Source organism: Arvicola amphibius, chromosome 14 (assembly GCF_903992535.2).
Source record: "Arvicola amphibius chromosome 14, mArvAmp1.2, whole genome shotgun sequence".
In the NCBI taxonomy this organism is placed as follows: domain Eukaryota; kingdom Metazoa; phylum Chordata; class Mammalia; order Rodentia; family Cricetidae; genus Arvicola; species Arvicola amphibius.
This window is the reverse complement of record NC_052060.1, coordinates 20,150,927-20,176,091: the sequence shown is the minus strand read 5'-3', so window position 1 is coordinate 20,176,091 and position 25,165 is coordinate 20,150,927. Positions and strand designations below refer to the sequence as shown.

The 25,165-nt window shown below is 45.2% G+C and overlaps 1 protein-coding gene across 1 annotated transcript in view; it reads left to right on the top strand.

Moving 5' to 3' along the window:
* Positions 1 to 6,111: 6,111 nt before the first annotated feature.
* Positions 6,112 to 25,165, top strand: part of Fndc7 (fibronectin type III domain containing 7) — a 35,440-nt gene continuing 16,386 nt past the window's right edge. The window contains exons 1-6 of the mRNA XM_038311956.1: positions 6,112 to 6,174; positions 6,667 to 6,685; positions 14,323 to 14,577; positions 16,233 to 16,493; positions 19,641 to 19,898; positions 24,156 to 24,410. Coding sequence (XP_038167884.1) covers positions 6,112 to 6,174; positions 6,667 to 6,685; positions 14,323 to 14,577; positions 16,233 to 16,493; positions 19,641 to 19,898; positions 24,156 to 24,410 — 1,111 coding nt within the window. The remainder of the gene's footprint in view (positions 6,175 to 6,666; positions 6,686 to 14,322; positions 14,578 to 16,232; positions 16,494 to 19,640; positions 19,899 to 24,155; positions 24,411 to 25,165) is intronic.

The following is a 25,165-nucleotide window of genomic DNA, read 5'->3' as shown; positions in this document are numbered from 1 at the left end:
CTACCTTTCCTGTTTCTAGGTGACCATTAATTTGCTTTCTGCTTTTAAACAGTTTACATTTTTAAAGAAATTTACATAAGTGTGTAAAGCCAGCCAGCTACATTCTTCTTTCTTTCTTCTTCCCCCTCTTTTTCTCACTCTCCATTCCTTTTTGTTGGCTTCTTTCATTCAGTTGTTTATATAGTACTATCTTCTTTTTTAAGTCAGAGTCTTATGTAGCCCAGGCTGGCCTCCAACTAACCATGTAGCCTTATACTCATACATAATCTTGCCTGTACTTCTTTTATTTATGTGTTTATCATCATCATCATCATCATTAGTGTGTATGTAAGAAGACATCTCAGGTCTCTAGGTTTACACAGCCTTTACCCACTAAACACCCCTGCCTGTCTCCTGTCTGTACCACCTGAGTGCTGGGGTTACAGATGTGCACCACAGCAATTGGTCTCAGACTGTATTTTATTTTATGTGTACAAGTGTTTGCCTGCATGTGTGTCTGTGTACTGTGTGTACCTCTGTCACCTTTGAAGGCCAGAAGAGAGCAGTGGATCCCCTGGAGCTGGAGGTGCAGATGCTGCTATGTGAGCGTGGGCTGTCTCTCCAGCCTCTCATTCTTCTCTTACTGAAATACCACACGTGTTCATAATTCGTCTTGGTTGGTAAACATTTGATTTGCTCATAGCTTAAGGATTACTGAAAACAATACTATTGGGACTGGAGAGATTGCTCACCTAAAAGGGCCTGGGTTTGATTCCCAACATGGCAGCTCAAAACTGTAACTCCAGACCCAGGGGATCTGTAGACCCCTTTGGACCTCTACCATCGCTGCACACACATATAAACACGCAGGAAGCCAAAACACCCTCACACATAAAATAAAAATAAAGGTAAACATACATCTTAAAGATAAATAAAAACAATACTATTCTGAGTATGTATGTTTTGTATGAAGATCTGGTTTCATTTTTCTTGGGTAAACATCTAGTCGTGAAATGCTACAGGTAGTTCAGGTTGGCCTTAAATCCATAATCCTCCTGCCTCAGCTTTCTGAGTATTAGGATTACAGGCAGGAACCATCACATCCAACTGATATTGTTCAACTTTTTAAGAAACGGCCAATTGTTTTCCAAACCATTTCACACGCCTACCAATACAAGTATTGCAATAGCCTTCCCTGGGGAGATAAACGAACACCATGAACACAATTTGCCCCAGGTGGAGTAAATAGACAATTTCAACCAGGTCCAGCTTGATGAAGCCATAGCTTTACTTGGGGCAACTTAACAAAATGTGGGGTAAGGGTGACTTAAAGGAACATGGGCAATTTATGGCAGCTACACAACAAAGCGTCTCCACCAAGCAGCTGTGAACTCCTTATGTATCCTCAGAGAGGGGCAGCATCTCGTGTACCACCTTATAAGCCTTGGGAACCCTGCCCTCCCCCACAAGGGAACATTGGTGGGCTCAGTCTTCTGAGGGTCTCTGTGCAAGTGTTCACAGCTGCTCCGATGTCAACATGGAGGCATCCACGTCTTGCCTGGGAGACAGAATTCCACAACAATGAGATGGCTGGTTGCTCTACACCTGAACCAATACCAGAAGTAGTCTGATTATTAATTTTGCTTTGCGAGTACTCGTTAGACTGGAGATCAAATCCAGGGCCTCCAGGTACATGCTCTTTTATTGAGCGACCGCCACGGTTTAATCGTCGAATTGCAGACATCTCATAAGTATGTAGTGGTGTTCCATTGTCCCAGTGTGCATTCTCCGGATCATTAATGATGCTCAGAATCTGGGTTGCCTGGCGCTCACACCAAGCTAGGCAAATGCTCTAACAGCGGGCTATACCGTAGTCCTGTTTCTGTTTTCAGGGTTTCATTACGGAACCCAAGATGAGCTGCAATGACCTTAAATGTGCATCTCCCTGCCTCTCCCTCCTCAATACTAGCATGGCAGGTATGTGCAGCTCTTGATTTATTTGAGACATAATGCTGCTGTGTGGCCCAAGCTGGTTTCGATTTCATGGTTCTCCCGTCTGGAATTACAGGTGTATTCCAGCATATACACCACTGCTTTTTATGTAAACTATTTACTTAAAACATATGTGTATATGATGTGATGTGTGGGCATGTGTGCTTGTTGGGTGTTTTTTTTTTGGTCAACTAGGAAACCTCAACCGAGATTGGCCTAAAAGGCGAGTCTATGGGGTAATTTTTTTTCTTCCTTCCTTTTTTCTTTCTTTCAATTTTTAATTTATTATTTATTTTTAAAAAGCGATCTTTTGTCATTTCACGTACCTATCCCAGTTCCTACTCCCTCCCCTCTTTCTGCTTCCCCCATCTCCTCCATGGGTAAGGCTTCCCATGGGGAGTCAACAAAGTTTGGCACATCACTTTGAGGCAGAACCAAGGCCTTTCCCACTATATTTAGACTGAGCAAGGTATCCCTCCAAAAAGGATGGTTTCCAAAGGCCAGTTCAAGAACTAGGAAATAAATTCTGATCCCATTGCCCATGGCCCCACAGACTGTCCCAACTACACAACTGTCACCCACATTCAAAGGGCCTAGTTTGGTCCTGTGCTGGTTCCCCCACTATCAGTCTGGAGTCAGTGAGCTCCCGCTAGCTCAGGTCAGCTGTTTCTGTGGGTGTCCCCATCATGGTCTTCACTGATTTGCTCATGTTATTGCTCTTCCCTCTCTTCAGCTGGTCTCCAGAAGCTTGGCCAGTGCTTAGCTGTGCATCTCTGCATCTGCTTCCATCAGTAGGTTCTATGATAACATTGGGGTGGTCATCAATCTGATTATCAGTTCAGGCATCTTCTCCACAATTGCTTAGGGTCTTAGCTGGAGCTATCCTGTGGATTCCTAGGAATTTCCCTACTACCAGGTTTCTCGCTAGCCCCATAATGGCTCCCTCAATCAAGATATCTCTTTCCTTGCTCTCATTCTCTGTACTTCCCCCATCTCAACCATCCCATTCCCTCATGTTCTCCTCCTCCCTCCTCCTCCCTCCCCCGTCCCCTTTCCTCTTTCTTCCTCCCCCCGCCCACTTCCAAGTTTCTCAGATCCTGTCTATTTCCCCTTTCCAGAGGGATCCATGTCTCTTAGGGTTCTCCTTGTTACCTAGATTCTCTGGGGTTGTGGACTATAGGGTGGTTATCCTTTGCTTTAGATCTAATATCCACTTATGAGTAAGTACATATTGTGCTTGCCTTTCTGGGTCTGGCTTACCTCACTCAGGATGGTTTTTTTCTACTTCCATCCATTTGCATGCAAATTTCAAGATGTCATTTTTTTAAAAAATGCTGAGTAGTAAGTACTCCATTGTGTAAATATATTTAAGGTTTTTTCTTCTGTTTCTTCTGGGTTAGAATGTTCAGGTCTTCTTGTTATAGAACCACTAGGTTCAGGTGTTGCCATATTGTTCTTTAGGTTGATGACTGTATTCTTGCATCAGTACCTACCCATCTCTTCCTCTAAGGGGTGCAGGTGGGGCCTGTGGCTTAGGTGGTCACTCTTCTTCCTCATGCAGGCCAGGCCGTGCTTCTGGTAGTCGCTGGTGTGGCTCTGGGGGCTCCTCTCCAGGTACAGTCAGGACCAAGGTTCCAGAGGTCAGAGATGCAGCTGGGGATGGCTGCCAGTGTGGAGGGTTGCTCCTAGGTCTCTGGAGCTTCGTTGGATGGGGTTGCATGGGATGTAAACTCTGGGGACTAGGGTCTAGAGAGCAGGGCCCTCCAGAAGGGAATACAGACACTCACCTCTCCAGGGGCAGTCAGAACCAAGCTATGGGGTATTTTCTTGATTAATTATTGATGTGGGAGGGCCCAGTCCCCTGTGGGTAGTGTCACTGATGGGCTGGTGTTCATGGATGGTATAAGAAGTAGGATGCTTCCAGGACAGGCTCCAAAGCTACAGAGAAACCTGTCTCGTAAAACAATAACAACAACAAAACAAGAAATAGGGTGAACAGGTGGTGGCGCACGCCTTTAATCCCATCACTCAGGAGGCAGAAGCAGGCTGATCTCTGTGAGTTCCAGGACACCCAAGGCTACACAGAGAAACTTTGTCCCAAAATAAAGGGAAAAAAATTTAAAAAAAAAAAAAAAACGAAAGCAGATTGAGCAAGCCATGTGGAACAAGCCAATAAGAATTGCTTCCCCGTGGTCCCTGCTTCAGTTCCTGCCTCCAGGTTTCTGTCTTGGCCTCCCTTGATGAGACAGTCGTGTGGAACTGTAAGCCAGATAAACCCTCGCTTCCCCAAGTTACTTTTGATCATGGTGTTTATTACAGCAATAGAAATCAACCTGGACCCCATGTTTGCCATGGCCTCTGTGTGGCAACCAGACAACAGCTTTGTGGAGCTGCCTTTCTTCTTTCACCTTCACATGGGTTCTGGAGATCAAACTCTGGCAATCAGGCAAGCGGCTCTAACTGCTGAGCCAGCTCACCAGCCCTTAGTTGTTCTCTTATGGGGCGTTGAGAGTAATACACACCTGTGCTCACACACACACACATTTTTTAAAGAAAATCTTTGCCTAACTCAAGATCATAAATATTTCCTTCTTCACATTTTGTCATTTCTGATATACTTTTTAGGTTTTGAGTCTACTTTAATAGAGTAATAATTTTGGGAGAACTCCGTCCTACTGTGTTTCCCAGGCTGGTCTCAAACTCATGGAGTCAATAGGTCCTTCTGCCTTCTGAGTAGCTGAGACTAAAAATGAATGCCCTCACATCTGGCTTGAGTCCATTTAGTTATGTGTTTTTAGTCTTTAAATTTTTTATTTTTAATTCAAATTATGTGCATGGATATTTTGCCCACATGTGTGTTCCATGCATGTGCCTGGTGCCCACAGCCAGAAGAAGACACGCAATGCCCTGAAACTTGGGTGTTTGTCAGCTGCCATGTGGGTGCTGGGAATTGAACCTGGGTCCTTTGCAAGAGCAGCCAGTGCTCTTAACTGCTTGTAAAACTACACTGGTTTCATTCCGCGCTCTACATGCTCTGTGCTACGGGAACTAGGTAGAAGATTTAAAAACACACAAACACAGACAGAGACAGAGAGACAGAGAGATAGAGAGACAGACAGGACCACGGGGACGTCCTTGAGACAAGAATGCCAAGAATGACCACTTTATTGTGCTCAGGGGCAGCTTGTATAGGGCTCTGGCCACGCTCCAACTCTCGGGATCTTTCAGCTGCAGACCCACCAGCCAGCCATCGGGGTCTCGTGCTCAGAGCAGCTGCAGGCTGCTCGGAGCAGAGGACAACAAGTTGTTTACAAGAAATGCAGGGTCTGGTGGTTCATAGTCCCCAACAGCTGCTAACCCATCTCTGCAGACCAAAGTCTTGTTTGTGTTGTGTGTTTGTTTTAAGACAGTGTCTCATGTAGTTCAGGCTGGCCTCAAACCATGCATGTCATTGAGGGCTTCAGAATATCCTTCCCTAGCAGATGGAGCTAAACTGATCTCTCTGAGACCGTGAGCCAGAACCATCTTTTTTGCTCTTGAATTGTTTATGTCAGGTCTTTTGGCCATAATGGCAAAAAGATGACTAATATATCCACAATCTAATACACTAGCATCAACTAAAGCAGAAAAATGAGACAGGAATCCTGAGCTTAAAAATCAGTCTACCGTATCAGCAGTTTCTCTACAACTCTGTAAATTTGTTTTTGTTTTTTTGGAGACAGGGTTCTGGCTGTCCTGGAACTCACAATGTAGACCAGGCTGGCCTTGAGCTTACAGAGATCCAAATGCCTCTGCCTCCCGAGTGCTGGGAGTAAAGTGCTTGAACCACTATGATCAGAGTAAAATTTATTAAAAGGAGAGCATTGTACATAGTTCCTTGAAACCACGGTTACGGGAGCTTCTTTGGCCCTCCTGGCATTGCTTCCTCAGATTCTTTTTTTTCAGTCTTTGTAGTCAGTACCTGTTCCTGCCAGTCCCCAGTGTCTCTCATTACAGGTGAGCCCTACACACAGAGAGACTTCCAGAGTCTGTTCCCAGTGTTGCCTGCCCCGCAGCCCTGCGACCTTCAGCGCTGTGCTTCTGGGAGCCAAAGAAGAGCCAGATCACAGTTTATGCTATGTGAGCACTGCATCTAACAGGATGACTGGGAGACCTGAGAAGCTTTCCTCTTTGATGGGATTCGCTCTCCTCTGTCTGAAAATGGTGAGTCTGCCTCCTCGGCTACCTACAATTAAGTTTGTGGGAGAAGATGCCATCTGTCTCTCTTTATGAAGGGCTGAGGAGTAGGAAGATATAACTAGATACACCTTTCTTTAAATCATACGAAGACGGTACATCTTTGTGTTTGAGAACTAATGTGATGTACTAAAGAAAGGAGACAAGATTATCGTTGTGTTTTGAAGAACAAAGACTCCTGAAAAAAAAAAATCCGTCAGCAGTTTCTGACTTGGGCAGATTCAAGGGGAAAATGAAATAATAACACAGTATCCAGCCTCTGCGTCATTTTCAGCATTGCCTTATGGTAGATCCGGTAGCTGGGAAATGAGTTCAAGAGAAAAGCTCTCAGGTGAACCGGAGAGTTACTCACTGTGTACAGAAACATTGTGATCGCTGTGTTCCGGCCAATGTGTTCGTTTCGTTTCCCCAGATGCTGTTTTCCCTGACCCTTCTAACTTTCTAAATTTTCCTTTTCAGGTTATTTCATCCAAAACAGGTAACAACTTCTGACACGCAAGTTTTCTCTTCTTATATTTGATTTTAATTTCCACTGTCGATTGGTCTAGCCTCATCTATAAAGACTATCCTAGAGGGCGAGTATCAACGTTTTCTGAGCATGCATACCCAGTGCTAACACCACTGTAAAAGGTGCTGGAGAGACCACAATTAGTAAAACAAATCAACTGGGCCATATTTACAAAATAAGTCCTTCGAAGGTATTGCTAGGGAGAACTGTACTACAGTTCTGAGTTGCCCATCCAGTTAGCTGTGGACAAACTATTGCAGTGATCACTATTCAGTCAAAAATTAAAATTGCCCACAGACAATCTCCTAATATAATGTTCCTCCTTCTCTTTGGGACATTAGAAGGGAAAACCAGAAATACTGGTTCAGGTATGGCGGTGCACACTTGTAATCCCAGGTCTTGGAAGGTGGAAGCAGGACGATCAGATGTTCAAGGTTACCTTTGGCTACATAAAAATATGGGGGCAAGCCTGAGGTTCAGGAGATTCTGTCTCAAAAAAGCAAAAAGCTAAAAGCAAACCAGAAAGAGACAGAGAGAGAGACAGAGACAGAGAGAAAGCTTTGTCCGTCTATAGTCTTATCCTGAGATCAACACAGTACTGTGATTCAGAACTATAAAAAGGTTTCCTTATTTGAAAAGGATTTCAATCACTATTTTTTTCCTTGAATAAATGACCGGAGGTCACTGTAATTTTTCTAGAAAATTTTCATGCCTCATACATCTAGAAATCTAAGTTCACAGGATAGGAATTTACCTTGAATAGGCTTTAAATCATCTGCAAACACCATATACAATCAGCTCTCTCAGAGATTCAGTACACACTGGAACAATTTTTATTGTTTGCCAACATTGCAAAAAATGAAGAATAATTAGGAATTTTTACATTGAATTTACATTGAATAAATGGCTGCATTTTATTTTATTTTTTTAAATATTTATTTATTTATTATGGATACAATATTCTGTTTGCATATATGCGTGCTACAAGAGAACACCAGACCTCATTACAGATGGTTGTGAGCCACCATGTGGTTGCTGGGAGTTGAACTTGGGTCCTTTGGAAGATCAGGCAATGTTCTTAACCTCTGAGCCATCTTTCCAGCCCAAATGGCTGCACTTTAATAGCCCATAAAATCCATACACATACAGTTGTGGTTTTTGTTTTGTTTTTGTTCTTTTGTTTTCTCCAGACAGGATTTCTCTGTGTAGTCTTGGCAGTCTTGGAAGTCTTGGAACTCACTCCGTAGACCAGGCTGCCCTCGAACTCAGAGATCTCCATGCCTCTGCCTCCCTAGTGCTGGGATTAAAGGTGTGAACCACCACATCCAGCTATACAGCTGACTTTTAAAAATCATTTCCTTTATTTTTTTTTACTCGTTATGTTACTCTTTTTAAAAATTTAAATTTGTTTATGTGTATGGGTGGGTGTGTTGTCTGCATGTATGAGTCCATGTATTACATGCATACATGGTGCCCAGCAAAGCCAGAAGAGAATATGTTAGATCCCCTGGGACTGGAGTTACAGATGGTTGTGAACCACCGTGTGAGTACTGGGGATTGAACCTGAGTCCTCTGAAAAAGCAGTCAGGGCTCTTAACTGCTGAGCCATTTCTCTAGCCCATCATTATTATAGTACTCTTGAGAGACCTTCATGATTGTACAGGAAGCTATGAGAAAGGGTATATAATCATATTCCTAATGATTTTGTAAAAAATTTTTTACTATTGGTTTTATTTACTTCATTTGAGATGCATCCCTATGTTGATCAGCCTGGCTTTGCTTTCCCAGGCTTTAGCAATCCTGCCTCAGTCACCTGAGAAGCCGACACTGCATGCACACACTACTCTGCTTGGTTTATAAGTGATCAAAAAAAATAAATATCTGCCCCTGGTATAGCAAACTTCACTGTGCCTTACAAAGTCCCAGGACCCACTGAGACCTTAGGACCTTTCAGTCCCAACATGACCCATCCCATTGGAGAGAAGTCAGGATGCCAGTGATGCTGTTAATGGGCTCATCTTGGTTTTCCAATAGTCAGACTGGGTCTGATTTATACTGTATAGAAGGCTTCATCTTGGGTGTGTGTATTTGTTTCTCTTTGGGCTTTGGCATTGCTGTTGATCTGTGCCTGGGCTCTGAGGACTTTGAGCTGATTTAGATTCTCTGAGTTGGTCAAACTCACAGATGCTGAGAATCAAAGGTTTCATTTTGCATGCATCAGTGTGGCTGTATGCACACCTAGGGAATTAAGGCTTCCCTTTCATCAACACGAGAAGTGCCTACTTCTCAGCATTCTCGTGCTCTCTCTCTCTCTCTCTCTCTCTCTCTCTCTCTCTCTCTCTCTCTCTCTCTCTCTCTTTCTCTCTCTCTCTCTTTTAGATTGAGAGAGTGGAGAGCATAGTGCTCATGATTTCTATCATTCTTCCCCAGATTTTAATAACGATAAATATAACATTATTAAAGCTGGGCCGGGTGGTGGGAACTCACACCTTTAATCTCAGCACTCGGGAGGCAGAGGTAGGTGGATCTCTGAGTGGAGGCAAGCCTGGTCTACAGAGTGAGTTCCAAGACAGGGACAGCCAGGGCTACACAAAGAAACCCTGTCTTGAAAACAAACAGCTGAGTGTGGTGAATTCAACTTTAGTCCCAGAGCCCAGGAGGCAGAGGGAGGAGGATCTCTGTGAGTTTAAGAGCAGCCTGGTCTTCAAAGTGAGTTCCAGAACAGTCAGGGCTGTTACACAGAGAAACCCTGTCTTAAAAAAACAAAAAAGGGGGGGGGAGGTGGAAAACAAAACAAAAACTACATGCTATTATTAAATGATAATATAATTTAATCATCATTCAGCTTGGGAGTGGTAAGCTCAGTTACAGAAGCTTGCTTAGCCTGTGTGAGAACATTCCTTCAACCTCTAGCACCAAGAGTGGGATAATAAAAAATAAATAAACTGGAAAAAAACACTCTAGGAAATTGTTTTTATAAGAACAACAACAACAACAAAAAAGAGTGGAGGGGAACAACCAGAATCTCCAGCCTCTTATTGTAAAGAAATAGATGCTCCCTATTCTCAAAAGAGAAACAGTGTCATAGCTGTGTCTGCTTCCTTGGAATCAGCTTCGTCCCTTTCAACTGTCCCTTTTCACGCTCTATCTTCCCAAAGTCCTGCATTTACTTTATTTTATGACAAGGTCTTATGTCCTCCAGACTAGCCTAAAATGCACTGTAGAGTCAAAGATGACCTTGAACTTGCAATCTCCTTCTGCCTCCTAAGTACGCGGATTATAGACGAACACTGAGTGCTGGGGAAGCAAAAGCTCTGTGCATGCTAGGCGAGCTCTCTACCATCTGAGCCACATCTCCAGCAGCTAGGTGAGCACTCTACGGTCTCAGCCACATCCCCACCATGCTAGGCGACCTCTCTACCAACTGAGCCACATCCCCACCATGCTAGGGGAGCTCTCTACCATCTGAGCCACATCCCCAGCGGCTCAACAGCTGCTTTGCTTCTTCTGTTCTTTGAAGGTCTGCTGAAACCTGTCATAGCACAGGATCTACCTACCAGCCCATCCCTCTCATGAGAAAAATGTCCCCAAAGTCTGCCCCCCCCCCGTCTCATTCTACCACACTAGAACTGAGCACCCACAGATGATCACACTTGCTCCTGACATCAGGCTCACCAGGCGTTGATATACGCAAATGCTGCCATTCAGAGCATCTGCCATGCCATTCCCCCATGAACACGGGGATTCTGCTAGATCCCCTAGAGCAGAGGCTCTCAACCTGCAGGTTGTGACCCTTTGGGGGTTGGGGGTCAAATGACTCTTTCACAGGGATTGCCTAAGACTATTAGAAAACACAGACATTTACATCATGATTCATAACAGTAGCATAATTACAGCTATGAAGTAGCAATGAAAATAGTGTTATGGTTGAGGCCACCACAACATGAGGAACTGTGTTAAAGGGTCACAGTATTAGGAAGGCGGAGAACCACTGTTCTAGAGGGTTCAGTTGATTTACTTTTGTGGCTGGCACTAATCTCCTGAGAGCCAACTGTGAATCAGACATACTCTGTCTCTCTGTCTTTGTCTATCTTGCTGTCTGTCTCTGTCTTTCTCTGTGTCTCTGTCTGTCTGTCTGTCTGTCTCTGTCTCTCTCCTGCCTGTGTTCACCCCAGACACCCCAGGATCTTACTTTCACTGGAACCCTCCCATGGCTATGCTGTATGATCTGGCTTTTCCAAACCTATCCACACTTGCTAACCTTGGCAGACACACACTCACACACACACACACACACACACACACACACACACACTATGAGGAATAAGACACTTTCAAAGTACCTTTACATATACTTTTTTTAAATCTTTACAATAATCATAAATTATGGGCATTTTACACATTTCCAAGTAATTTCTAAAGTATAGATACTGTGAGTCTCCCAGCTTTCTCAAGGAGGAAACTAAAAGAACTTAAATGTCTCACGGTTACTCAGACACAGAAGTACAAAGCAGAGCCAGGCCTTAAACCTAGAACTCCTGCGTCCAAATTCTTTGATGTTTTTCTGACCCTGGTCCTCATTCTGCCGATAGCGCTTCCTATGGGGACTCCTTCATTGCTCAGTTCGCTGGGGCACAATGTGGGGTCCTCAGGCAGTATGGCCGCCTGTGGGACGATCATCTGCGCATGCTGGCCTTTGAGCTCTTCTCCATAGTGCAGCCTCGGGCCTTCTATGTCTGCAGCTGGTCACTTTCCCAGGAAGTTTGTCCATTCCAACGAGCAGGCCTATCTATCACAGGCACTAAGATAAGCTGGAGGACAGAGGAAACAGAAGGTGTTGAGAGACACCAGAACATGAGAAGAAAGGAGGCACAGACCACAGGGAAATGACTCGAGGAGGTGGGGTGGGAGGGTGTGCAGATGAGAGATAGGGGGTGGGGGGGAGCCCTACTGGGTCCTTTTGTTCTGAGGGGCCAGAAGGGGCATCCACTCTTCCTGCAGAATCAGCTTCACTGGCAAAAGGCCACCAGGCCCCCAACCCTCCCCAGCATATATGAGCAGCACAGTTTTCTTTCTGTGACAGAGATACTCCTGGATGATGTTCCAGAAGTATCTGGCCAAAGAACACTGGAGACTTTGTTCATTTTTACAGCCTGGGGATTTCTGAGTCACTGCCAACACGAGCTCTCTTGACTACAGAGACAGAAAGCGAAGGTTGTATTGTGTACCTAGAGGTTTGGCTGAAGGGAAGCCAAGGAGAGTTGATGCTGGCAAACCCCTAGGTTTTTATTCTGTCTTCTTACCTCTTCATGTGGTTGGTTTTGGGAGGTTGGTTGGCTGACTGACTGGTTTTGGATTTCTTCGGTGGCTGTTTTTGAGATAGGGTTGTAAATAGACTGATCTCCTCCAACCCTTTATGTAGTTGAGGAGGACCCCCACCACCATACTCCCCTCCCCCCGTGCTGAAATTGCAGGCTTGCATGCTATATCTGGCTTTGGTTTGTTGTGGTGGTTTGTTTGGTTGGTTATTTGTTTGAGATAGGGTCTATGTAGCCCAGTTGGGCCTCAGTCTTGAGATCCTCCTGCCTCAACCTCCCAAGTGCTGGGTCACAAGCATGCACCGCCATGTCTGGCTTGCCCTTCAGCTGTGAAATTGGCATAGGGTGACTGTGTTCAACAAATAGAGTACATTCACATTAACAGGAGGGAGCCAGTTTCAGAATTAAAGACCCAACATATATTTGTTGAGCTCTTCTGCTTGGATTTCTTACAAGACACAGGACATTGTGTGTGTGTGTGTGTGTCTGTGTGCATGTGCTGTGTGTGTGTGTGTGTGTGTGGCTCCGGGTGTTCTGAAGTGGTAGATCTGAATCTCACACTGCATGTTCCACCCTGTATTGGAAGCAGAGGGCTCTCCTGCATGCATGCTCATGACATAAACATTCCCACTCCCATGGTGAACTGCAGACAGAGGGCTCTCCTGCATGCTTATGACATAAACATTATCATTCCCATGGTGAACTGCAGACAGCCCCGAAGGGCTTCGGTATCTAAGACTTAACACTGAGGCATATATTCTGATAGACAAAGGAAGAATAAAGTTAATTTTCTTGTATATAGAAGAAACTGGAAATTGTTCTGCCCCAAGAGTAACAAAGCACTTGGTTCTCCTCCTTCCTCTGTTAGGTTAGAGCCCACTTGGGAAATGTGCAGACTCATTAGAAAGCGACCACAGGCAGAGAGAGGTGGCCACGGAGGGCCCAGCTGGCAGCAGTGCTGCCTGTGTGGGGGCAGGGAAGGACAGCCATGACAAAGCAGCCTTGGAAACTCACAGAATACCAAACCAGAGTGGAACCCTCTAGAATAAAGCCCCGCCATTGTCTTCTGCCCCTTCTCAAAGCTCTTTCCCACAACCTCTTTCCACTCATACTCCCTAACTTAAAAGCCTAGAAAGTACAAGTGGCCCCCAGGCAGCTGGCCAGTGACGGCTGTGCTCTGGCTGGCTTTTGCAAACAGTTGTTCCCCCTAGACTCCCCCCTCTTTCTTTGTCTCTTTCTACTCTTTTTTTTTGTATTTTAAAAATGACATTTACTTATTTGACATTTATTAAATGTCTAATTTATTTATAGTAATTTAACTTATTAAATTACTAAAATGACAGTTATTACTTATTTGTGCATGTGTGCCTGCATGTGTGTATGTGGTGTGTCTGTGTGTGTTGTGCCTATGTGTGGTGTGTGTGCATGCCTCTGTGTGTGTATGTAGTATGAGTGTGTGTGTGGTGTGCATGCATGTCTGTGTAGTATATGTGTGCGTGCATGTGTGTGTTTGTGGTGTATGCATGCCTCTGTGTTGTGTGTATGTGGTATGTGTGTGTATGTACTATATGCATGGCTCTGTGTGTGTGTGTGTGGTGTATGCATGCCTCTGTGTGTGTGTGTGTGTGGTGTATGCATGCCTCTGTGTGTGTGTGTGTGTGTGTATGTGTGTGGTGTATGCATGGCTCTGTGTCTCTGTGTATGTGTGTGGTGTATGCATGCTCTCTGTGTGTGTGATATGTGTGTATGTAGTATGCATGCATGCTCTGTGTGGTGTGTGCACCTGTGTGTTACAATGCCCATGTAGAGGTTAGCAGACTTCAGATGTCAGTTCTCAGCTCTAACACATGGATCCCAGGGATCAAACTCGCTAGTCAGGTTTGTTGGCAAGCCTTCTGAGCCCTGGCATCAGCCCCTCTGTTCTTTTCTTTCTTCTTTGTGATATTGGACATTGAGTCCAGGGGCTTAATGTATGGTAGGCAAGTGTTCCACCACTAAACTACATTCTAATACCTATTATAGTCATAATCATCGTTATTTTAAATTTTGAGACAGAGTCTTGTTAAGTTATCCAGACTGGCCTTAATTTCATCCTCCTGCCTCCACCTCTTACGTAGCTGGACCACAGGTGTGCATCACCACACCAAGCTTCCTTTCTTCTCTGGAAAATGAAGCCAAAGCTTACGTTCATGGGAAGACACCAGAATAATGTACTTAGGGAGGAAGTGGTGAAAAGTGTCGTCCTTGTGGGACATCCTGGCTAATGCACAACTTCATAACTTCTTTCAGCGCCTGAAATACCAACGATTGATCAGGCATATTCAAAACTCAGCAATAGCATCACTGTAGAGTGGACTGCCGTGCCGGGGGCCACAAGTTACCTGCTCACAGCTGAAGATGGGGACACAGTCATTGAGACCATGGTGGCCAGTTCCCCAGGCACTGTGACAGGCCTGAAGGCTGCGACCTTGTACCGAATCACCATCAGATCCATCAGTGCCTCTGGACAAAGCCAGGCGTCATCTCCAAAGCAGGCGAAGACAGGTAGATAACCGGATGCTCATGCTGTCTGCGTGTTTGCTTGTGACCCAGATCAGTTTCAACAGCGCTGCAAATGTGTTGTGTGGTTTGTGCACACGTGAGTTCCACAATGCACGGCCCAGAGGCCAAAGCCACCATCTTTTGTTTGTTCATTTGTTTTTGTTATTGCAACTCAGCGATCTGTGGAGAAGGTGACCTTTAGATGTCTAGTACTTTGCTTCGGGATTTAAAACCCATTTCTGGGCAACTTTAAAAGTAGAATGCTTTTAAGTCCCTGAAAAAGGATTTCTGTTTTTACCCACGCCAAGTAGGGAACACCCAGAACAGATTTGGTGGCACGCTAAGCATATGGCAGATGCATTAACAAATAAAGGTTTGGGGATTTGCCGTCAGCATTCAGTTCACTTCACCAAAGTTACACCTGGGCACATTTGTGAACAGCTCTGTGCGGGGCTTGTGTGTAGTTCCATAGGGCGCTGGCCTGACATGCACGGGCTCTGAGTTCACTCAGCAGTAATGAATAAAAGTAATTTGCATACTAAAGCAGTATAAACTGCTGGGGACGGTTATTTTCAGGTGTGTGACTTCTGTTTATGCTGCATTTGTTTAACGCTGTGAAGCTGTGATTCTTTGCCTGTCTAAAACACCTGATGGTCTAATAAAGCGCTGAACGCCCAATAGCGAGGCGGGAGCAAGGATAGGCGGGGCTGGTAGTCAGAGAGAGTAAACAGAAGGGGAACTGAGGAAGAGGAGAACAAAGAGAGGGTGAAGTCAGGGGCCAATTACCCAGCCAGCTGTGGAGTAAGAAGGAAAGTAGAAAAAGAAAACGCCCAGAGGCAAAAGGTAGTTGAGATAATTCAAGTTAAGAAAAGCTGGCTAGCAACAAACAAAGCTAAGGCCAGGCATTTATAATTAAGAATAAGCCTCCAGCCGGGCGGTGGCGGCGCACGCCTTTAATCCCAGCACTCGGGAGGCAGAGGCAGGCGGATCTCTGTGAGTTCGAGGCCAGCCTGGTCTACAAGAGCTAGGTCCAGGACAGGCTCCGAAGCTACCGAGAAACCCTGTCTCGAAAAACAAACAAAAAAAGTTTCCGTGTGTGATTTATTTGGGAGCTGGGGTTGTGGGCCCCTCAAAAAGCCAAAAGAGTAAAACACCTACAAAAATAATCATTTTCTGTATTCATTTATATGGATACTCTATCTAACCTCTGATCAACCGCAAGTTGAAAATATTGCTTGGTGTTTTCTAGTGTCTTTGTACCTCAGATTTTTTGAGAAAGGGTTGCCTAACCTGGCCTTAAACTCAAAGCAAAGCAATTCTCCTGCCTCGGCTTCCTGATTGCTGGGATTATAAGTGCACACCACCACTCCTAGCTTGAGAGTCCACATTTCCTGCCAAATCATTTCTTACTAGTATACACTTAAATAGGTTTCCTAAAAGTCTCATGTGGAGTGGCCCTGGGCCTCCATGGTCAGACAAGCACTCTGCCACCGGGCTACATCCTCAGATCCAATGAGCAATTATTAAATGGAACTCTGCCGTTATAATATGAATAATAGAGAGAATCGCCTGCATTTATTTATTCCTCGATAATCTGAATTATTCTCTACAGAGTTCTATAAAACGCGTTCGTGGTTTCATTTTGTTTTTACTAACAGTGTTGGCGGCACCCGTTCTGGAAGTTGGCTCTCCAAGTCCAGACTCCATCCTTGTGAAGTGGGATGCCGTCTATATGGCAATCGGCTTCTCTGTGTCTGTCATGCGAGCCAATGGCTTGGGGAGAATTTGGAAGGAGAATACTACAAACACCTCCTTGACCTTCAGCAGCTTGGATGCCGGGACTCTCTATACTATAAAGGCCTATGCCTGGAATGCCAATGGAGTCCCTGGAGACGACTCCACCTGCAACCAGAGAACCAGTAAGGACGCCTCAGCTCAGCTCTGAACAATCTCGTTTTTGATTAATGAGGGGGCTGCGTATCGCAGTCGTGGAGATCACTGCAAAGTGATGAGTACGGAGCAGCTGGCTACAGCTGTTTAAATTTATTATGAAGTTATTTATAGTGCCTTGACTATTCCTCGGCAGCAGTTCAAACGCTCGCCGTGATGGGGAGCGCGGCACCTCCCCCTCTGCTAGTCAAGTCCGCTGCTGCCGCTTGCAAATTCCGGATCGTAGAAGGGGCGGGCTCTTGTTAGGTTGACCAATCCTTCCTTGTACATTCCTGGTCTTGTTGGATCAACTAAAACATTCCCTGCTTCTTTCTCTCCTGCATTCAAGCCAACAGTTTAAACAAGAAAGAACAGGAATTCATTCATTCCAGATATTTAGTGAGTGTGCGCCAACCTAAAGCCCGCGCTGTTCCGGGCACAGTCACAGAAAGAGTTCTGCTGTGCCCGTGCTTGACATGAGAGTGTGTTTCAGACATAGTTCACAACACGTCAGCATCCTTCCATCCTGGGAACACTGAGGAAGGGGGGAAGTGCTCCTAAGCGCCGGAAGTCCAAATTCAACTGTTAGAGTGAGCCTGAAGAATCAGGGAGCAAGGGAGCATTCGCGCGTGTGTGTGTGCGTGCGTGCGTGCGCGTGCGTGTGTGTGTGTGTGTAAAATAAATGCCAGACTTTCACCAACTTAACCAGAGCTGCTGTTTTATCTCTTAGAAGAGGACCCAGGAAAGGCAGAAAGAAACCAGAAATAGTCTCTTCAACATTCTCTGAGTTTGGAATGGGAGTCTAATTGCTTATGAGCCAGGCAGAGATTCAGGGAGAAGAGATGGTTGCCTTATACAGCACTCATATAGGGGAAAGGATGGCGAGTAGCCCCAAGGTGATTCACAGCTGGCTTGATGCCTCGGGGTATTTGTGCCAAATGAGCCTTCCTGGGCCTTTTAGTGGCTTGCCTGCCCTGGTCCCTTCTCTGCCCTTTCCTCTCCTTGCTTCTCCCCTTCCTCCTTCCCTTCTCTTTCCTCACCTCATCTTCTTACAAATATTTAGCTACTGGAATTCCAAAAGGAAACAAAGCGATTTCTGCACCCAAAGAACTGACCTTGTCCAAAGATGCATAACTCGGCCATTACAGACATGTGTAACAGAGAACGTTGCTAGGACGTATGTGGGTCCAGTGTGCATAGGAGAGAGCATCTGCATAGTTTTTTTTATCTTTGTTTTGCTTTGTTTTTTTGTTTTTTGTTTTTGTTTTTGTTTTTGGTTTGAGACAGTGTTTTTCTGTGTCCCAGAACTCACTTTGTAGACCAGGCTGGCCTCGACCTGCCTTCCTCTGCCTCCTGAGTGCTGGGATTAAAGTCCTATGCCACCACTGCTCCATTAGATTTTTGAGAATTTCAAAATTCAGACTGCCTGAGGTCAGAAGAGGGTGTCAGATTCCCCTGGAACTGAAGTTACACCTGTGAGCCATTATGTAAATGCTGGGAATCTACACACACACACACACACACACACACACAGACACACACACAATCTTCTGGGAGAGCAGCAAATGTTCTTATCTCTCTAGCCACCCCCTTTAAAATAAAATAATCCAGCAGGGACTGGAGGGAGAGCTCAGTGTTTAAGAGCACTGACTACTCTTTCGAAGGACCCAGGCTCAATTCCCACCACACACATGGCAGCTCACAACTGTCTGTAACCCAACGCTCTCATACAAACATACACACTGGCAAAACACCCATGCATATAAAATAAAAATAAATCATTTAAAACAAGGTTAAAACAGATAATCCAGCAAGTCCAATTTGTGATGCCTCTATACTCTCGGCTGTAAGATTGTCGGAGTTTAGTCGACTACCAGGGGCCCTGCCCTCCTATGGAAGCCGTCAGCTATCAGTGGCTCTTCCGTGGAGATGTGTGCAGAGCATGTGCTCCGCGAAAGCCCTCCAGGCAGTGTTCCGAGGTCCACTAAGATGTCTTCGCAACACAGGTTCCCCCCAGGAGAACTGAGGTCCACTTTTCCTCATGAGCACACGTCCTCTGGTTTTTTAAAAAAGTAGTTTTCTATACTTTTTGTGTGTGTGCGCGCGTGCGCACGCATGTGCATGTATGTGCGTGTGCGTGTGTGTTTCATGCCACGACACACATGCGAAGGTCAAGGGACAAGCTTGCATGTGTCAGTTCTCTCCTTACACCATGTGAACTCAGGTCGACAGACTTGGCCCCCAGCGCCTTCACCAGCTGAGCCATCTGGCTGCCTCAGTCCTCCAGGTTTATAAATGGTTTAGCCATGAAGACTTTCAGGCATGTTTATAAGGATGAGGGGATAGGGTTTGGGAGCCACTAGAGGAATACCTTCATGTGTGAATGTCTGCTTGAGGCTTTCCTATGCTTTGATTTAGAATGGAACGTTTGCTTCTCCAGAAATGATTGTGAACTAAAAACTGCTAATACTAAAAGTAGCCAGAGGTCAAAACTACAAGTGTGTGTGTGGGGGGTGGAAACGGATATTGAACCTTGCTCCCCGCCACCTCATGCTTGGCAAACACTTTACTATGGAGCTGCTTTCCCAGTCTAAGAAGTGATATGCTTAGCTTCATGGGCCAATCATAGAGAAAGCATTTGACCTACTGTGTGATAACATACTCACATATATAAACTCATTTTGTTCTTGTTCGGCTGGTTGCTTGGTCTTTCTGACACAGAGTCTCACTATGTAGCACAGGTCGATGTGAACTTCCAATGTTCCTCCTTCTGCATCCCAAGGGCTGGAATTATACCACCATCCTAGGCTTCTCCAATGTTATTTATCACCAGTTGTTAGGTGATATATTCATGTATTCAAAATATGCTTTTTAATGCCGGTTATATGTTAAATGTGCTCTTAAATCAATTTTTACAAACGAAAAGAAAAAAGATAAGTAATATGATCAAAGTTGCATAGCTAAGAATAATTTTGCACAGTAATGGCCGTTATGTTACCAGTTCCCAGATACACTAAGTCCCAATTTTATGCTTTGAACAACTTAACGTTATCTAGCTACTAGGGTCTCGTATCTCCTGAAGACCTCAATATTACTAAGCTAAATCTTACACAGGTTCTTGTTTCTCAAAAACACAGGTCCTCGCGCCCCTGCCAACATTCAAGTCCTCTTTGATAGCGGGGCCTTGAAGGCATCTGTTTCCTGGACACCAACAGAAGGAGCGTTCAGCTACACAGTGATGGCGTCCAGCGAGTCTTCCCAGCGGAGCTGCAGCACGGCTCTCAGTTCCTGCAGCCTCAGTTCCCTGCAGTGCGGAACCGAGTACCTGATTTCTGTCTCAGCCAGCAATGACGCTGGCTCCAGCTGGTCCTCCTCTGCCGCGACCCTGAAGACTGGTATGCTAGAAAGATCGAAAGCCCTGCAGGGCTGGTGATCAGAGTGGCTGCATGCGGGGAACAGAAATCCCCAGCAAGTTTCTAAAACCTTCTGGAGGCAGTGACAAACCAAGTCTGGTCTAAGATGGACACATATTTGTAATCCCAACATTTGGGAGGCTGCCGCGAGTTTGAGGTCAGGCTGGGCTACATACCGTACTGAGTACTAAACCAGCCAGGGCTGCCTAGCAAGACCTTGTCTGAAAGCAAAGAAAAGAGAGGCTGTCAGGATGGCTCAGAGGGTAAAAATGCTTGCTGCACAAACCTGAGTTCAATCCAGGAACCCACACAGAGGTATAAGGAGGCCAGCTCCACAAAGTTGGCTCTGCCTTCCACATTCGTGCTGAGGCACCCTCCCCCAGCACATTACACACACAATATAAAATAATAATAATAATAATAATAATAATAATAATAATAATAATAAACCTTTTTAAAAAAGAAAAAGGAAAGCTAACCCTGGCCTAAATGAAAGTATTGAGCTGGGGATTTCGGTGACTAAATAATACCGACAGAGAAGCATGTCTTATAGATTGCTAAACAGTACTTCGCTGTCTATTCACAGGCTTGGCCTCTATTCCTGTCTTTTGTTCTTTTTCCTTTTTAAAAAATGTATTTATTTTATGTACATTGGTGTCTTCCCTACATGTAATGTATGTCTGTGTGAGGGTGTTGGAGCCCCCGTAACTGGAGTTACAGACAGTTGTGAGCTGCCATGTGGGTGCTGAGAATTGAACCTGGGTCCTCTGGAAGAGCAGCCAGTGCTCTTAACCACTGAGCCATCTCTCCAGCCCCTCATTCTTTTTTCTTTTTCATCTTTCTCTGATTTCATTAGATGCTATTTTATTTTACTTTTTGAGACAAAGTCTCGCCTTGCTGTCCAGACTGATCTGAATTCCAGGGCTCCAGAGAGCCTCCTACGACAGCTGGGGCTAAGGTGTTCAATGCTGTAACTGCTTGCTGTTTTAATTTTTTAAAGTTTTGAAAATTCTATGATCCAGTTTTTATTTACAGCTCTTCATATTACACGTAACTAACTGCTCCTTCATGTGTGTAAGTGCGTGTGTGGTATGTGTGCACACGAATGTATGTATGAGGATGCTGGCAGCCTCACAGAGGCCAGAGCAAGACGACTGGTATCCTCCCCTGCCAGGCTCACCTTCTGGCCTTGGCAAGGAATCAACCATCTCTCATTGAGCCAGAAGGTGCTTTTTGGCCATTGAGTCTGGAAGCTCTGCCTGTCTCCATCTACAGATGCTGGGCTCACACGCATGTGCAGCCATGCTCAGATTTTGTGTGATTCTAGGGATTTGAACTTGTGTCCTCATGGCTGAAGAGAAAATCGTCTCCCCAGTCCCTGTCTCTTCTTGACATGTTTCATAATAAAGACTTGGTAGGAGCTCTTCTTAAAACTAAAGAGATTTCTAGATCTGAATGTGTTTTGGTATTTCCCGAGTTTTATTCTTGGTGGAGATGTAAAGACACAAACGTGGAGGTCTGGGGAGGTGGAGCTAACATTTAGTGGGATCTACTATATCTCAGGCACCATAATTACACTACTTAAGTCTCGGGATAATTTTGTGAGTTGTCTCTTCTTTTTACCATTTTTTGCCTGTTTGTTGGAATCAGGGTCTAATGAAGCTCAGGCTGGCTTCAGAGTCACTTCTGTAGCTGAGTCTGGCCTTGCACTCCTGACCTTGCAGCTTCTATCTCTGAGTGCTGCGATCACAGGCATGCACCCCCAGGTCTGGCCTGACTCTTCCTTTTAGATACAAAGCTGAAGCTCAGGGCCACTGAAGGCTGTTTTCTTCCAGTGCAGCCGAGATCTGCGCTCACGCTTGCCTGACCGCCATCCTCTGGGCTGAAGACAATGTAACAATGTCCACTCTATTCAATGATCAGAACTATGTCTCTGGAAGGTGAAAAAGACCTAAACAGAGTCCTGGAGCTCCCCCAAACTGATGTCCTCTCTTCTTCAAGGGGAGAAACATAGTCAAACCCTCAGATCCACAACTTCTTAGAGTTACATTAAACTAAGGGCACAAGCTAGGTGATTAGACTTCTCTTTTGACAATTACAAGTTCGTGTAGCAGGTACAAAAAAAGTGACCCTGAAGACAGAGTGGCCGAGGGTGAAGGGAGAGATGAACACTTCAATGACACAGACATTCTGAGTGAGAAATATAATACAGGGAAGAACTATTCTGTGTTTTTAAATTCATATGCACAGCAAAAGCATCTCGGGGATGCTCATAAAATCTAAGTACCCAGGTCTCACCAGGACCAGTTAAATTGGGATTTCTGGGAATAGAGTCTCAATAGAATAGTCTTTAAAAGCTCCCCAATTGATTTTCAACATGTTGGCGGTGTTAAGTGCTGCCGAAAGAGTCCTTCCCACTTTCAGGTCTTGCCCTTCCTGGTCCAGGAGTTTACCACTGTAGTGTGGGTGTGACATAATCGGTATTGATCATGAGTTATCAACAGAAGAACTATGTTAGAAAGGATTATAGTTTCCTAGGGCCCCCAAATGTGAACTCTATGTAATTAAGTCTATAGTAGTTAATTAGTCCTATATAGTCCTATAGGACAAAACTTTTGAAAGCTTGCGGATTAGATGGATACCCTTCACTTGAAATCATTCCTTCACAAGACTTCGGTCCATGCTGGTCTTAGATAAAAGAACTATTGCCTTGACAGAAAAACCCAAGCAACATTAGTCAGGGAGATCGGTGTCTGTGGAAGAGAGAGTGCAGCATCGTGTGAAATAAAAATTGAGAGCATCTGAACACATCTCCTTGGTTTGCACCAAGTTGCGTTTATTGTTTGCTTTGGAACTCGTCTGAGCATCTAGCATTTTAACTATGTGTTCTCTGGAGACAGAATGGGCTCTGGGGTGTCCTGCCACTGAGTGCATAGAAGGCTTCGGCCAGAACTCTCCACTCTATCTATCGTGGCTTTGCACGAAACCCCCAGAAAGACCCCGTTACCCCATGTCTTAGTCACTCCTCCCGTGGGGAGACGCCGTCACCATGGCAACTCTCACAGAGGGAAGCATTTCACTGGAGGCTGGCTGACAGTTTCAGAGGCTTAGTTTGTTATCGTCAGGGCAGGGAACTTGGTGGCACACGCGGCACTATAGCAGTACCTGAGAACTTGGCCTGGCGTGGGCTTTTGAAACCTCAAATCCCACCCTCAACGACACACTTCTTCCAACAAGGCCACACCCCCTAAGCCTTCTCAAACGTGCCACTCCCTGGTGACTAAACATTCAAATGTATGAGCATATAGGGGTTGTGCTTATTCAAACCATACCTTACCTTTCTAGCTGTATTATCTGGGACAACTCACTGATCCTCTGTGGGCTTCTTTTGTGAAATGGTAATTATTGTGAAAGTAAAAGAAGGTGTTAGCAGAAGACATAATGGGTCTATTTTTTACCTCAAAAAAAGTAACTTACAGATATTTACTGTTTGGCTCTCATCACTGAATAAAGTCAATATCTCTCCATAAATATTCTAAAAATGAAAATCCACACTTTCTTCCTTAGACAGAGTCTCTTTATATAGTCCTAGCTGTCCTGGAACTTACTCTGTAGAACAGGCTGGCCTCAGACTCACAGAGATCCTCCTGCCTCTGCCTCCCAAATACTGGGATTAACACACACACACACACACACACACACCCCTGACAAAATCCACACATCTAAAGTTGACTCCCAAACTCCCATGGCCTATGCTGGGGTTATAGGTTGGTTGGTAAAGTGTTTGTCTAACATGCACACAGCCCTGGATTTGACCCCCAGAAGCACATAAAAAACTGGTGTGGTGGTTCACATCTGTAACCCAGACGTCTAGGAGCTGCAGGCAAGATGATCAGAAGCTCAAGGTCATCCTTGGGATATCTAGTAAGTCTTACTGAAGCCTGAGGTACAGGAGACCCACTTCAAACAACCACTTCCAATGGCCTAGCATTTCAAATAACATTCATTATGATGAAAGAATTAAGAGAGATCATTGGTGTTTTGCATAGTCTTTGTTTCTACAAAAATATCTCCCAGTGTTTCTGGTACACGGTTCTGCATGTTTTGCAGCAAACTCAATCTGTTACAGAACTCAGAGCTGCCGATCTGGGTTGTCTTGACATCTCAGATAACTGCCAAGATGCAAAGAAAAGGCTCCTGCAACAGTCACATGACTGCTTCTTTTCGGTTGTTTCCTAGTGGCTTGTGCACCTGGAAGAGTGACGATCCAAGAAGCGCCCCCTGGTCACTTGTCTGTGGCTTGGTCTAACGTAGAGCTGGGTGATTACTACGTGGCGTTCGTGAAGAGTGACGATGGCCTGGAAGTACACTGCAATACCTCCCTCACTCGGTGCCACTTCCTGTCTGAGTGCGGCTTCACGTACTTCATTAGCGTATTTGCCTATAACACCGCAGGGCAGAGCCCCCTGGGCGACGTGTTCAACTACACCACAGGTAAGTCACGGTCGATGCTGGCAACGGGGATTCTGCGTTTGGTAAACTCAGCAACAGGATGAATAACCTCTTGTACGTACCACTTCTCCATCTGGGAGCTGTTTGAGGACCGAGAATCGCTGTTAAAAGCCCTCGTCTCACGTTCTTTCCAGAGTAGGGATGAGCTGGCTTTGGAGACCCAGTCTAACCAGAACGCAAGGATGAGAAGTGGGAATGGAGGGGAAAGGCATTCGTTCAACCCTCCCCTGAAAACCTGAGCCTTCCACAACGTTCTCACTCAGACCTCAGGCCTGTTTGAGGCCCTGAGGGGCCACAGTTCCTCCATTTCAGGATCACAGTCCTTCCCTGGACATGACAGATGCTTCGTGGTGTGGAGAGCTCTGTAGTAGGACACCTAAAATGAAGTCCAAACTTGACTCTACCTCACTTATACAGTAGGATAATGATTTGTGCCTAAATTCCCTCAGCATCTTTCCCCCACAGCACAATGGGACAGACAATAACAACACAGGTCTTCATATGTGATAAAGCGGAATGCCACTATTTTTATTAGTATCATCATGTCACTGTTAGCATCTGTTAGCTTGGTGACCATAATTGCCATCCTCCTTCTCTTGGCTTGGATCTGTCGGGGTGGGGGCAGGGGATGTGCTCTATCTATTTCCACTGTCATCAGCGCTAATCCCAGTGCTAGTAGCATAGAAAGATACTAGATCTTTAGAGAACAGTTGAGTGGGCGCCTTGAGATGAATTAT